A 16111-nucleotide genomic window follows, 5' to 3' on the forward strand; every position below is an offset into this window, starting at 1 on the left:
ATACATCTGTGGGATTGGATGGTATACCAGCTCATGTTGTACGAGAAACGGCTAAAGAATTGTCAGTACCCTTGACCATTTTGTTTAATTTGAGATCGGGTCTGGGTTAGTCCCGAGGGGGTGGAAAGAGGGGAAAATAGTTCCACTGCATAAAGGTGGTTCCAAGACTGCTGTTGTAAATTACCGACTGATTAGCATATCAGGAATCGTTGTCAAGTTCTTAGAGAATTTAGTCAAGAAAATAATACAGGATTGGATAGATGAAAATGGGATATTGTATGGGGGACAATATGGTTTTGTGAAGGGTAGATCATGCCTCAGTAACTTGCTCACGTTCTATAACACAGCGACGGCTGAACTGGATAAGGGTAATGGGGATTCTACTGGACCTTGCCAAGGCCTTTGACAGGATACCACATGGAACCCTAATCAGTAAACTGGAGCAGATGGGGATGGATATAGGGTTGGTGAGATGGATAGGAGGGTGGTTGATGGAGAGATACCAGAGAGTGGTTTATTCAGGAGGTGAGTCCAAAAGACGGCTTGTGACTAGTGGTGTGCCGCAGGGCTCTGTTCTTGGACTACTACATTTCAATTTGTTTCATTGATATAGGAAAGGATCTGAGAGGAAGTGTTCACTTATTTGCTGATGATGCAAAGTTGGGTAGAGCAATTGTGAGTGCACAGGATGTCAAATTTTACAGGATGATTTGGATAGTTTGGAGGACTGGGCTAGGAAAAATGGATGTCAATTTAATGTGGCAAAGTGTAAGGTTATGCATTTTGGGTGAAAAGAATAGCAGCAGTATATCACATTGGTGGAACCATACTCCAGGAGATTGATGAGGCCAGGGATATGGGAGTGTTGGTGGATAGGGAATTGGAGTTTAGGGGACACATTGCAAAAGTGGCTAAATCAGCTCATCAAATCACTTGGCTTCTGAAAAATACTTTAACATGCAGAGACAAACAAGTTATTGTTCCTCTGTATCGAGCCTTGATAAGACCCCATCTGGACTACAGTGCCCAGTTATGGGCGCCAGGGTTTCTTCATAATGGGGAGGAAGTGGAGAGGATCCAGAGACGAGTGACCAAGATGATAGCAGGTCTGAGGAATGAACCTTACGAGAATAGGTTGAAGATTTGTGGGTTGCAAAAATTGGTCGATAGGCAGAAAAGGGTTGATATGATTGAGACATTCAAATTACTGAAGGGTTTCTATAAGATTAATCCAGAAGATATTTTTGAAAATAGGACTGGTGGTGGGAGGACTAGGGGCCATGCATGGAAGCTGGGCAAGAATGTGGTTAACAAGGGTGTTAGATTTGGATTACCTAGTTGTATTGAAATTGACAAGGTAATCCAAACCCCACTGATGAATGTTTTGGAGATCTGAATTTAAGGTAGTAGTGATTAAGATTCTGGAGGTTGTGGTGATTTGCACATTGCCAGGTTTGTCAAATGAAAAGGAGAAGTACATGCTGTCATCAGCAAAACTACATATTGGATTGGTGCTCTGCTGGAGGAGATCATATATATATATATATATATATATATATATATATATATATATATATATATAGAAGGAATGGATTTGGTAAGAGAACAGAGCCTTGTTGGATCCATGCACTAGTTGTATAGTTAGAAGATAGGGAGCCATCCACCATCACGTGAAACAAGCACCCAAGTCAGTAAGCTGGCAGTCCAACTGCAAAAGTTGGGGGAGGCAGACCAAATGTTGGGAGCTTACCTAACAGGCCTTTGTGCCAGACCCAGTCAAACACTTCAGCGATATCAAGGACAACCACTTGATACTTGCCAAACTTTTCTATGGTAGTTTTCCAGATCTGGGTGACATAAGTGAGTAAATTTGCCTGTTATTTATTAGTTGAGTTTTCTAAGTAGCATAGCAGTTGATTGTTGATGATTCTTTCCATTACTTTTAAAGGACTGAGGTGGGAGAATTGGATTGTAATTTGAAGGTAAAAATTTGTCATCCTTTGTAGGGATAAATTGAATGTGTGCTAATTTCCTGTGGAGTGAATACAAGAGTATTCACTCCACAGGAAATTCACTGTGGAATAAATACAAGCAAAATAAGATAGCGTAAAAAAGGTGATACATAGAATGGGAGTCAGCTCTGGAATACAAACCTTTACGACAGTTGGAGAAATGCCATCAGGGCCAGGAGACTTTTTTTTTTTATATCTAATTTGAGCAGAATTTTTCTGATTTCTTTCTGGCAAAAAGTCAAACTGAATATTGAATGGTGAATGTTTGGAATGGTTGGAAGATAGTTACCAAAATCAGCAGTGTAAGAATTGGAAGAGAAGTAGGAAGCCAGGAGGTTGGTTTTTTCTGTAGGTGATAAAAACAGAACCATCAGGACATGATAGTGGTGGGAGCACTGTTGGGCAGAAATTATGACCTTTGAGAGAGCTAAAAGCAAAAAACTAGCATCCTGTTCAAATAGCAGCCATGCATTCTGGAAACCAGAATGCATGGCTGAATTTGGATAGGATGCAAGTTTCCTGCTTTTAACTCTCTCAAAGTTAGATTTTGGTGTATTGATAGTTTTCTTGCAGCTATTCTGGGCTTTAGTATAAGGTATAGCTAGATGGGGATACCAAGTCAGTTATGGTATGCTTGACTCTTCTCTTGTACATTTTTGGCACACCTTGGTTCTCACACAGATGTGCCAATGTTTAGCTAGGATGGGTGATTGGGGTCCACCTTGTCCACCACTACTAAAAAGGAGTGTTGGTGGTGGAGAAGGACCTGAAATTCAGGGGCCACACTGCGCAGTTGTGAAGACATCACATCAAATAACAGCAATGATACAGAGGACCCTGACATTCAGAAATAAAGAGATTATGATGACATTGTATAAGGCCTTGATCAGGCCTCATGTGGATTATTGTGGTATCATGTCAAAGGCCTTAGCAAGGTCCAGCAGTATTACTGTATACCCATTACCCTTATTCGGTTCACTGTGTTATAAAACATGAGCAAGTTAGTGAGGCATGATCTACCCTTCACAAAACCATGCTGTACACCATACAGTATCCCATTTTCATCTATCCATTCCTGTATTTTTCTCTTAACTACTTTCTCCAAAACCTTGACAACGACTCCTGATATGTTGACGGTCATCGGTAATTTGCAACAGCAGTCTTGGAATTTCCTTTATGCAGTGGAACTATTTTCCCCTCTTTCCACCTCCTTGGGACTAACCTAGACCCGAGACCCAAATTAAACAAAATGGTCAAGGGCACTGACAATTCTTTAGCCGCTTCACGTAAGACCCGAGCTGGTATACCATCCAATCCCACAGATGAATTCACATTAAGGTTTTGTAATATATTAATCACCTTCATTTCATTCACCTCAATTCCTGTTTAAGCTATTGGTTCCTTCATTCCTACAAATCACCACCTGGATGATATACCTTACAAAGTGCTTGCTCAATAATTCCACTATATCAACTGATTCAGTTACCTCCTTACCATCGGCATTCCTTAAAATCATTTTGCCGTATACATTTTTTCTTTTGCTTGCAGCATATCGAAAAAACTGTTTGGGATTCTCTTTAGCTTGCATGGCTAATTTCCTTTCATAATCTGCTTTTGGTTTTCTTACCATACTCGTTACTCTTCTGGCCTGTACTTATACTGTTCATGGGCCTGTAGGTCACCTTTCTCCTTAAATTCCTTCCACAGTTGTTTCTTTTTTTGCAGCTCAAGCTTAATGGTGTTATTCATCCATTTAATCCCTACTTGATTTACTATCAAGGACAACCACTTGCGACTTGCCAAACTTTTTTGTGATAATTTTCCAGATGTGGGTGACATAAGTAAGTAAATTTGCCTGTTATTTATTAGTTGAGTTTTCTAAGTAGCATAGCAGTTGATTGTTGATGATTCTTTCCATTACTTTGTAAAGGACTGTGGTGGGAGAATTGGATTGTAATTTGAAGGTAAAAATTTGTCATCCTTTTTAGGGATATGTTGAATGTGTGCTAATTTCCAGACTCTGGAGTAAATCGCTGACTGTACACTCTAGGTGTACAGTCAGCCATTACCCCCTTCAAACACTTTTACCCCTTCCCATGCACTATCAACTTCCAGCCCTTGCAGTTTTGCATGTCATGGCACTGAACCAAGCAATCTCCTAAGCTTGTCATACTTACCAGCCCAGTAATTCCACATGTACCCTTTCATAATTGAAAATTCCACACATTTAGCCACCTCCCAGGTGGCTAAATTTTATGAACCTTATGATCACTCTCACCAATTGGTGGCAACATGGTCATATTCATTACAGTCAAATTCTCAGATGCAATTACTAGGTCAAGCACTCTCGAACCCTAGTATATTCCATTACATGCTGTCTCAGGTAGTTATCCCTTAGTAACTGCATAAAATCCAATTCCTTCCTCCCATGTGTCCTCTCCTCCTTCCAATCAATGTTACCATAGTTGAAATCCCCTATAATAATTACCCTCCTTCCACTTATTGCATCTATTTGTCTATGCATGCTATCCTCACCATCTATTCCATCACCTGGTCTACAGCAGCACCCAACTGTATATTTTGTTTCACTAGTCTCAATCTCCCACCAAATGGCCTCAAATGTGCTCTCTTCAATATCCTGCAGTTCAACTTCAATTCTCCTTGGCTGCAATTCATCAGCTATCATCAATAACACTCCCCCCCCCATTCTTTTCTCTCTGTCCCTCCTAAACACACTATACCCTTCACATTCTATCCCACTAGCTATATCATCTTCTGTCAGCCATGTCTCACTAATGCCAATAACCTGTGGCCAGATAGAGCCAACCAAGACCAAAAATTCTTCCTTCTTGTTCCTAATACTCCTGGCATTAGTATACATGAAGTGTAGAAGCCTGTTAGTCCCACCCCTATCTTGATACTAGCTCAGGCATATTATACACATTCTTGCACTCAACTGATGTCTGCATATCCACTCCCCCCCCCCCCCCAATAGCTCTAATTTCCCTGATTCTGCACATCCACTTTCACTTCATTCAGCAACACTTTTCACTCCCCCCCCCCCAATAACTCTAATTTCCCTGATTCTGCACATCCACTTTCACTTCATTCTGCAACACTTTTTCTAGTCTCAGCACACCAAATCCATTCATCTTCTATAAGTCCTTTCGCCCATCAAACTCACTCCACATGTCCACATACTCCACACCACTCCTCCTGCATAACCTGGGCATAAGATCATTTGCAATTATGGCCCTCCTTCCCAACTCTTCTCTGTCATACCGTGGCAACAGACTCTCTATCTTAACTCTCTCATTCTTTTGCTACCTCTAGTAATTCCTTAAGGTCCTCTCTGATATCAAATTTATCATGTTTTAAATCATTTTTTCCTGCCACTACTATCATTTATTTCACCCTCTGCTTTTGCACTCTAATAGCCTCATTTACATCCTTAATTTTCGCACCTGGTAAGTACGATTTTATCAACCTCTTATCTATTACACCTCTTACTAGTGAATCAACATATAACACTCGCTTCTTCATTTACTTTCACTCCTGATCATGCTCTCATTTTTCTTATCACACATTCGCTTCTTTCCGTTAGCTGATGCACTCTGTAAACAATTTTGTAATCGCTCCAGCTGCCACTTCACCCTATGTATCACTCTGCACAACTGTGTGATCTCCCTCATTGCAGCTGACTCTTCATTTTTTTTATCACTCAAACCATTCTCACGCTCTGTACTTTTACTTTCACTCTCTCTTTCACTCTCACCCTCAACACTGCTCTCAATGCTATCTGGAACTACATCACAAATTTCTATCATATCACTATTTTCGATCACATTATGGCTTTCATCTATTATATCAATCTCACAACCTGAGACACACTTCAAATCCTCGCATTCCTGACACTTTCGGCACAGTGTGTTTCCCACCACTATCATTATTGAACCAAACTCCAACCACTTTCGGAAAGCATACATCCCGCAGACGTTACACCGAACGAACTTCTTTGGGTTGACTTTATTTAACAAAGACGGCGGTGATTTGGATTCCATTGCCTTTCTCCTCATTGGTGCCATGTGCTACGCTATGTATGTATCTTATCATGGCCATAACGAGGAGGACATTAACATGCAGAAGCAAAGAGGTTATAGTTCCCTTGTATTAGGCTTTGATACTCTGCACAGATTTGGTCACCTGGTTTTTAGAGGGATGAGGATGTGTTGGAGAAGGTCCAGAGAAGGTTTACTAAGTTAGTGTCAGGTCTATGAAATGTCAGATGTGAGGAGAGATTGAGGAAATGCAATTTTCAAAGCTTTGTGAATAGAAGAAGAAGAGGGGATATGATTGAGACATAAGTTGGTGAAAGGTTGTTATTACCAGATTAATGTGGAGCAGATATTTCATAGAGTAGAGGGTGTCAAAGGTAGAAATAGAGGCCATCCCTAGTGTGTGTGTGTGTGTGTGTGTGTGTGTGTGTGTGTGTGCGCGCGCGCGCGCACACGTGCAGGGGTTCTTTGCATGCAGAGTGACTGGTGAGTGGAATATTCTGCTTGAAAGTATAGTGAACGTGGAAACTGTAAATGGGTTTAAGGTGCTGTTCATTGATCTTTTTTGCATGAGAGTATAGATCTCCTGCAATGAGTCATTTGACTCTATGGAGGTCAGTTGTTAATAATAATTATAATAATAAATATTCACTCTTTAGCTTTAAGCTACTTTCTGAAACAGTTGTTACCTGCTTGATAATGGCTGTTTTTTTTTTTGTTGTTCATAACTTTTTAATAGAAACATGCTCTGTGCATTCCAGTAAATATTTTATTTTAGTTTACTGAAAAAGAACAAATGCCATTCTATAACTAATGTGAGTTTACATTGATGGTTGTCCTTCTTTTGCATTTTATTAAATTATGTGAATTTTCAGGATAGCTTCAGATTATCTATATTCAGAACCAAAGAAATGAAAAGGATTTTCCTGCTACTTTAGACTTATAAATAATAATAATAATGCTTTATCATGTGATCATTTACTTTGTGGCTTGTATTTCTATTACAATGACATTGTTTTCATCCTTTACCTTGTTCTTTGATTTGCTTTATCTTATTTTCTTCTGTTTTTTTTTAATATATTATTCCTGACTCTTTGATATAAAGCAAGCATAAAACTAACTTCAAACTTTTTACAAAGAGTTACAGATAAGTTAGTGGAGCAGAGAATAAGCTGGGTAATTCAGGATTAGTTTGATTGTATACAAGGCAGGTAAGGACATGAGGTCATTATATCACATCACTTAATTTGCCTGTGTGTGTATTCTTCAGCTATTTTGTCCATTTTATCACAACAAATGTAAAATTCCAAGTTTGGGAAGAAAAACCTATTACCATCTCCATATTTGGCCAGCTTGTTTGGCCAATAGATAGCCGGTGTACTCCTCAAGCAACAAGCCGTGTGTTTGAATCCCACTTATCTTTGATCTCTATAGTAGGGTTCCTGTAGTGGGAGGCCTATAGCACATTAGCCCATCCACACTGCTAATATGCTAGAAGTTTCCAACTATTCAGGACTTAAATAGAAAACAAAACAAGATGAATAACACCATTTGCTATATAAACTTATGTGCTGGTCTGAACTCATAAGGTTTAATAGAATAAATACAGCACATATAAATAATAAAACACATGTTTAATCAATCCTATATTTCATCTCAGTTACTGAGAGATCATCAGGGAATCAATATTGAAATTGTAAAAATACACAAAATTGCGTAAAACAGTAAGTGGAAAAAAATTAGACTGAAAATTAAGATTAAAATTAAGACTGAAAATTAAGATTAGGTTGTTTTTTTTTAAATCTGCTGCTGATCCTAAAAAGTCTTTCAAGTTTGTATTTGTTGTGGTGAAGTACAGTAGTTGACTTTCTTCATTTGATTCTGTGCAAGGTATGCAAGGCATGGTCAGCTAGACCTGACTGACCATACTGATGAGTGGCAGATGTTTGCAGATCTCCCAGTTTGACCATAACATGATAACCTGCAAGAACAAGGAACTTTGTAAACACCTGGAACAGAGAGAGAGGAGGTAGAGAACCCTTGGTAGAGCAGATGAGTCATACTTTTTCAAAGTTCTGGTTATTTTCTCCAAGGTGCCCTTGGTATAAGGAACAATGATAGCATTGCTATAGTCAGCATGTCAAGAGGCATGTGAGGAACACTTAATTTGTTGATCTTTTTGGCACTGTAACCAATGGACAAGAAAATGTGGCAAATAAAGGAGAGTTCAGCAGTAAGTTCAACCCAGGTAGAACAGATATTGGAGGCTCTATTAACAAGGGTCTGATAACATGTTTTCGATTAAACCATGTTTAATTATTTATATGTGCTGTATTTAATCTATTAAACTTTATAATGAATGTATAACACCACTCTTATTATCCCATCAATTATAATTTATATATTCATTTGCCATGTGCTGTTTTGTCAAATACCATAGCAAAATCTAGAAATATCATAGTATGCATCTTCCTTATCCATATCATGGTGATTATTTAAAACCCTTTATTTCATATATTATACTGTTTTATATCTTAACTTTCTGCAGATGTTTAAACAGATGAAAATACCACAAATCCGACCTCCAAATTTGCTACCAAAAGAAGAAATGCCAAAAAGTTACTCTTCCAATATTGCTCTAGTTGGTTGTGGACCTGCCAGCATTAGCTGTGCTACTTTTCTTGCTCGACTTGGCTATAGCAAAATAACAATATTTGAAAAGGAGGAATTTCTTGGGGGACTGAGGTGATTAATTTTTATCAAAATAATAAATTAGTCAATGAATGACTAAAAAACTTCCAAAATGAACTATATTCATTGCAAGAGGGCAGAAGATCGTGCAAGTGGTGAATATCAATGCCGAGAGATAAGTTCATTTTGGAAGTTTTTAGCGACAATTGTGTCATTCTTTTTGCATCATTATATTTACGAGTGTTTGTGGGATTAACTATAAGAGTTGTGTGCTTAATTTTCTGATTTTTAAAGGTTCCTTATTTGTTTTATTGTGCACTTTATTGTGCATCATGGTGCCAATATACAATATACAATAGATTGACTGGTGATTTTAACATGTATGATTATGTTTGCTGAGCTTCCATACCTCAACTGGTATAAACAAAGGCCTTTGCTCAGAAAGACCTGAGTTCGATTCCTGTCTATGACGGGAAGAACCTCTATCTGGTCTCTTTCAACTTAAAGGTGAGTTAGCCGGTCTCATACAGAGGTAGAGGGTTTTTTGTTACCCGGAAACTCGGGTTTTTCGTCCCTCAGAACAGGCAAACCAGCCCGTGAACACACGGATTAGAACTCACCCAGTCCTAAGGGAAGGATGAGAAACAGGGGGAACTCCATATGAATAAATAAATAAATTACATTTGCTGCAGTATGTGCAAAATGAATGGCCTTCGCAGAACGAGAGATTTTTGGAAGGAGAATTAAACTGGAGAACATGTTTGGTGAAAGTGTTTCATGAACAAATGACTTGCATCTAAAGAGAGTAAGAAGAGTGATAGTAGTGGATTGAAAGATGAAATGCATGATTGACATAGTGTTGCAAGCTGTGTGAGTGAATGTATGAATGATTTGGTAGAAAATGAAGAGAATGAAAGAATAGCACACATGTGGAGTTCTTCATAGAACAAACCATAAGATTGGTTGGAAAAACGCCTGGGAGATAGTACAACACAGAAGCAAATGAAAGGGGAGAGAAAGCAGAGCATGAAAGAGCAAAAGCATGAAAATAAAGATCAGATTTTGTATGGTGATTCATTGATACTAGGAGTCCTTGAGGAGAGTGTGATGAAATTGTGTTTTTCTGGAGCTAAGATAAAGAATGTCAGTGATGCTGTGTGGATGCAGAGAGTTAAGGTGAATGGGATGATTATTTTGGCTGGTACAAATGATTTAGCAGGTGAGAAGAGTGAGAAAGTGAAAGTTGTAAGTCTGTTGCCACAGTATGATAGAGACGAGCTGAGATGAAGAGCTATGATGACAAATTAGTCAGTACACAGATTGTACAGGAGTAATGGTGTGGAGTCTATGGATTTGAGTGAATTTGATCGAAGTGGATGGCGTGCATCTAAATGAATTTGGCGTCAGGAGTCTTGAGAAAGTGTTGTTTAGTGAGAATTAAGAAATACAAAGTCAGGGAAACTGGAATGTTTAGGGGGGGGGGGAATGTAGGTCAGTGTATGTCCAGACAACCTAGAAGTTAGTAAGTGGCAGAGTGATCACATGATGCAAAATATAGTACACCAGGTTAACTTTAGTTGGATAAGTAACACGGGCATTTGTGGGATGAGGGGAACACTGCAGTTTATCTATGTATACTAATGCCAGAAGTATTCAAAATAAGGTTCAGAAGTTTTTGGCATTGGTTAGCACAAAAGGGCATTAGTGACACTTGGTTGACCAAGGATGATATATATATATGGTCATAGTAATAGAATGCAAGTGATATACTGTCTTCAGAGAGGATAGAAAAGAACAGGATTGGGGGAGTGGTTTTGCTAATGATAACAGAGGAATTAAAGCTAAAAACAGTAGAAGTACATCAGAAGAACAGAGATTCAGAGGGCAGTTCATTTGAGGCTATCTAGTGTGATAGAGGCCAACAGGACTAGAAATGTAATTGGCTGCTATAATCCAGGGGGGGGGGTATATGGTAGAATATAGATGACATGCACTTGCAAATTAGCATGATGAGTACAGGTTTAGTAATTATTATGGGGATTTCAACTATGGAGGACATAGATTAGCATTGGAAATGGAATTTATATAGCTGTTGAGAGATAATTATCAGAGGCAACAGCAATGGAAGGGACACGATGTTCAGGAGTGCTGGATCTGATCACAGCATCAGAGACCTTAACGCTAACCAATCTAGCTATTATTATATTATTGTTATTATTATTATTATTTCCCAAGACCTCATTGAGTCAAAGACTCATCTGAGAGGTCCTTTTATCACACACACATCTCATCATACTGTGTCTTAAACACACTCAAACTCCTTGCAGACACCACACTCTCAGGCAAGGCATTCCAATCATTCACAACTCTGCACGAAAAAACCTGCCTCTCACTCCCTCTATACAGTTTCCAGGGATGACCTCTAGTTCTCCCCTGATCTCCCACTATTCTCTGTAGAACTTACCAACTTGTAGGTCTCTATCATATCTCCCCTCTTCCTTCTCTCCACCAGACTCTGCAAATTACATCTTCTCAATCTTTCCTCATACTCAACATTCCAGAGGGCAGAAACAACCTTAGTCAGTCGCCTTTGGACCCTTTCCAACATCTCTTCATCCTTCTAAAAACTCGGTGACCAAATCTGAGCACAATAGTCCATGTGTGGCCTAATCAAAGCCTTATACAATGGAACAAGAATCTCCCTACTTCTACACGTCAGTGTCCTCCGCATCATTCCCAGAAGTCTTTGTGTTGTCTTCACAATTTTGGCAATGTGTCCCCTAAATTTTAGAGCCTTATCCACTATCACCCCCAGATCTCTTATTTCCTCTACCTCCAACAATATATTCTCACCAAACATAAATTCTGCATCCCATCTTTGTTTTCCAAATTTTAAAACCTTACATTTTGCAACATTGAACTCTCATCCCCATTTGCTTGCCCAATCACTAAATTTATTCAAGTCTTCTTGCAAGGCCACCACATCTTCACTACTCTTTATGGTTCGTCCCAACTTTGCATCATCTGCAAACAACTGAATATCTCCATACAAATCTTCACCAATATCATTAATATACAAGTTAAATAGTAATGGCCCTAAAACAGATCCCTGAGGCACACCACTAGTGACTTTCCTTTTCCTGGATATCGCACCCCCATACACAACTTGTTGATACCTATCAGATAGCCAGTCTCCAATCCAATGCACTAATCTAATATCCAACCCCATCTGCTCTAGTTTGACTGTCAACTTATCATGAGGTACTCTATCAAAAGCCTTTGCGAAATCCAAGTATATTACTGTGTATCTTTCTCCTCTGTCCAAGGAAGCAGTCACTTTATTGTAATAAGTAAGTCGATTACTAAAACATGACCTCCCTTTAGCAAATCCATGTTGTCCATCAAAGATTATACCATTGTTGTCAACCCAACTCTGGATCCTAGTTCTCACAAGCTTCTCTAACAACTTAACCACAACACCTGACACAGAGATAGGCCTATAGTTTGATGCTTGAGTTCGGTCACCTCCTTTATGAAGTGGCACAATCTTGCCCTCCTTCCACTCTTTAGGTACTTGACCAACTGCAAGACTCGTATTAAAAAAATATGTCAAGCCAGGTGTCAACTCTCTGGCACATTCCTTCAGAATACGCGGTGATATATTATCAAGTCCCACAGCCTTATTTACATCTAGTTTACTCCACTCCCCAAACACCTCTTGCTCTCTTACAGTCAGTCTCTCCTCCTCATCATCGACTGCTCTCAACTCTCCATGAAGTCACATTCACAAGATTGAAAGATCTTTATGAACTGCTCATTAAGTATCTCCACCATACCTTCTGCAACAGCTGTCTTTATGCCATTTCCTCCAATCAATGTCATCCTTCCATAATCATTCTTTCTTTTGCTGGCTACATATCAAAAGAACTCCCTAGGATTCTTTTTGGCTTCATTAGCTAACTGCTGTCCATACCTCTCTTTAGCTACTCTCACCAACCAAGTCACCCTCCTTGACTGGTCTTTGTAGACCTCATGAAATTGGTTACTTCCACTTCTCTTATGCTGCCTCCACAATGCCCTTTTTCTCTGTATCGCATGCTTAATCTCTTTATTCATCCATCTCACACCTACCTTATTTAACCTTCTCACCCTTGGAATACATTTAGACATTGCATCTTCTAAATAGCTTTTGAAAATACCCCAAGCTGCATTGATCTCTTTTCCATCTAACTCCTCATTCCATGCTACACCCGCAAGCTGTCTCCTGAGCTCTTCATAATCACCCTCCCCCTTGTAGTTCCACATATACCCTTTTCTCACAGGGATCCTTGCACTGCTGGCAACCATCCAGGTAATCACCTCATGGTCACTTTCACCAATTGGTGGATGATGTGACACCTCATTTATAATTACATCCTCTGATGAGATGACCAAATCCAAGACCCTTAATATCATCGTGTGCCCTCTGTTACATACTGTCTGAGGTAGTTATCCCTCAAAAACTCAAGAAACTCATTTTCTTTACTTCTAGTTGCTATCTCTTCATTCCAGTCTATATTGCCATAATTAAAATCACCCATAATGATCACCCTTTTCTTATTTGCCTGGCTTATTTGATTATACATTTCGCTATCACCACCATCCACATTACCAGGTCTATAACAACTTCCCACCAAGTATTTGATTCTATTCACCTCTATCTCACACCATACTGCCTCAAAACCACTGGCCCTATTTCCCTCTTACATCTCTACCTTGTATGGACATAACTCTTTCTCTATCATCAATAGCACTCCCCCCTCCCTTTTTACCCCTTTTATCCTCACGAAACATATCATACCCTTCCATCTCTATTCCTGTCAGGATGTCGTCCTCATCTAACCATGTCTCACTTATTCCGACAATCTTTGGGTGAACAGACACAATTAGTGCAACCATTTCATCCGCCTTGTTTCTTATACTTCTAGCATTGGTATACAAACATGACAGCTCATTTCTGGATCTACAGCTAGTTCCACTGATACCACTCACTCAATGTGATCTCACCATGCTGGAATGGGGCCATTTCCCTTTCTGCTTCTTCATTTTAGAACCCTTTTCAATTTCATCTGTTTCCTCTTGATCCCTGGTCATCCCATTTCTTTCCTGCCTACACATGCTCTCACCTCCTCTTGGAGCATCCACCTTTCTCATGCTATGTACCCCTGTCCACCCTGAGCCTCCCCATTTCCCTGCTCCTCTTGCACACCCATTCTCTCATTTTCTATACTCATACCACTCACTTTCCCATTCATTTGCACTTCTTCAATCTCTCCTGTCTTACTCTCCTGCTCTTCCACATCACTCCCCTCTCGATCTGATTCATTCTCTCTATTCACTTCTCTACCTTCCAGCAGCAGCAGTCTCTCCAAGCGACTCACACCATAACCACTCAAATGCAGTCCATCGCTCCCTGACAGCTCACTTCGTCCCTCAAGCTCATTCCACACATTAATAAACTGTACTCCCATCTCCTCACACATTTCAGCCAGAATATCATTCATAATCCTTGCTCTCCGCCTCATTTCACCACAATCATACCTAGGCAACACACTGACTACCCTTCCTGTCACACTATTCTCTTTTATCTTTCCAAGCAGCCTCCTGACATTCATTCTGACATGCTCTTTGTTCTCTCTCAAATCATTTGTACCAATTAATACAATTAACTCTTTTGCTTGCTCTCGCCTCATATCCAATGCCTCAATCTCTCTACTCATTTTACCACCTGGAAAGTATACCTTGTGCATTTTATGCTCTAGTACACCTTTAATAATGGAATCGCCATACAACGCCACTCACTCATCTTTCATTAACTCTTTCATGCCATGATGATTTATTTTAATAGTTTTGACCTGAATTCTCTTAATTTCATTCCGCATCCATTTCATTTCTTGCCTCATCCAATCCAATTCACTTTCCGAATCTCGCGACACATTCTCTCTATCATTAAATCTTTCAAACTCTCGACCCCCCCCTCTTCTACTTTCCCTCTCATTCATCCTTCTTTGTTTCCGTACTTTCGGTCCAACATACGTCCAACTTTCACTATTATTCTTCTCACTTTTACTCTCATTTATCTTTCTTTGTTTCCATACTTTTGGACTAACATGCGTCCAACTTTCGCTATCATTCTTCTCACTTTTACTCTCATTCATCTTTCTTTGTTTCAATACTTTCAGTCCAACATGCATCCAACTTTCGCCATCATTATTGGTCAAAGATAAAATTCAGGACTGGGTGGATAGTAATATGATACTCTATAATGGACAATTTGCTTACTTTTTTAATCAATGTAAGGGGCACAATGTTGAGGAGTGCTGGATCTGATCACTGCATCAGAGAACTTAACACCGACCAATCAAGCTATGTTGTTCTATTTTTTATATCATTCGCTATCATTCGCTATATCTTTCGCTATCATTCTTCTCACTTTTACTCTCATTCATCTTTCTTTGTTTCAATACTTTCAGTCCATCATTATTGGTCAAAGATAAAATTCAGGACTGGGTGGATAGTAATATGATACTCTATAATGGACAATTTGCTTACTTTTTTAATCAATGTAAGGGGCACAATGTTCAGGAGTGCTGGATCTGATCACTGCATCAGAGAACTTAACACCGACCAATCAAGCTATGTTGTTCTATTTTTTATATCATTCGCTATCATTTGCTATATCTTTCACTATCATTCTTCTCACTTTTACTCTCATTCATCTTTCTTTGTTTCAATACTTTCAGTCCGACATGCATCCAACTTTCGCCATCATTATTGGTCAAAGATAAAATTCAGGACTGGGTGGATAGTAATATGATACTCTATAATGGACAATTTGCTTACTTTTTTAATCAATGTAAGGGGCACAATGTTCAGGAGTGCTGGATCTGATCACTGCATCAGAGAACTTAACACCGACCAATCAAGCTATGTTGTTCTATTTTTTATATCATTCGCTATCATTCGCTATATCTTTCGCTATCATTCTTCTCACTTTTACTCTCATTCATCTTTCTTTGTTTCAATACTTTCAGTCCATCATTATTGGTCAAAGATAAAATTCAGGACTGGGTGGATAGTAATATGATACTCTATAATGGACAATTTGCTTACTTTTTTAATCAATGTAAGGGGCACAATGTTCAGGAGTGCTGGATCTGATCACTGCATCAGAGAACTTAACACCGACCAATCAAGCTATGTTGTTCTATTTTTTATATCATTCGCTATCATTTGCTATATCTTTCGCTATCATTCTTCTCACTTTTACTCTCATTCATCTTTCTTTGTTTCAATACTTTCAGTCCGACATGC

At 39.1% G+C, this 16111-nt stretch overlaps 1 protein-coding gene across 2 annotated transcripts in view; it reads left to right on the plus strand.

Moving 5' to 3' along the window:
* su(r) (dihydropyrimidine dehydrogenase su(r)) overlaps positions 1 to 16111 on the plus strand; it is a 413031-nt gene that overhangs the window by 137666 nt on the left and 259254 nt on the right. For both annotated transcript variants that reach the window (XM_090408491.1, XM_090408493.1), the window contains one exon: positions 8616 to 8812. In XM_090408491.1, coding sequence (XP_090264617.1) covers positions 8616 to 8812 — 197 coding nt within the window. The remainder of the gene's footprint in view (positions 1 to 8615; positions 8813 to 16111) is intronic.

The sequence above is a fragment of the Typopeltis vanoorti genome, chromosome 18 (assembly GCF_054136105.1).
Source record: "Typopeltis vanoorti isolate ZY-2024b chromosome 18, IOZ_Tvanoo_1.0, whole genome shotgun sequence".
NCBI lineage: Eukaryota > Metazoa > Arthropoda > Arachnida > Uropygi > Thelyphonidae > Typopeltis > Typopeltis vanoorti.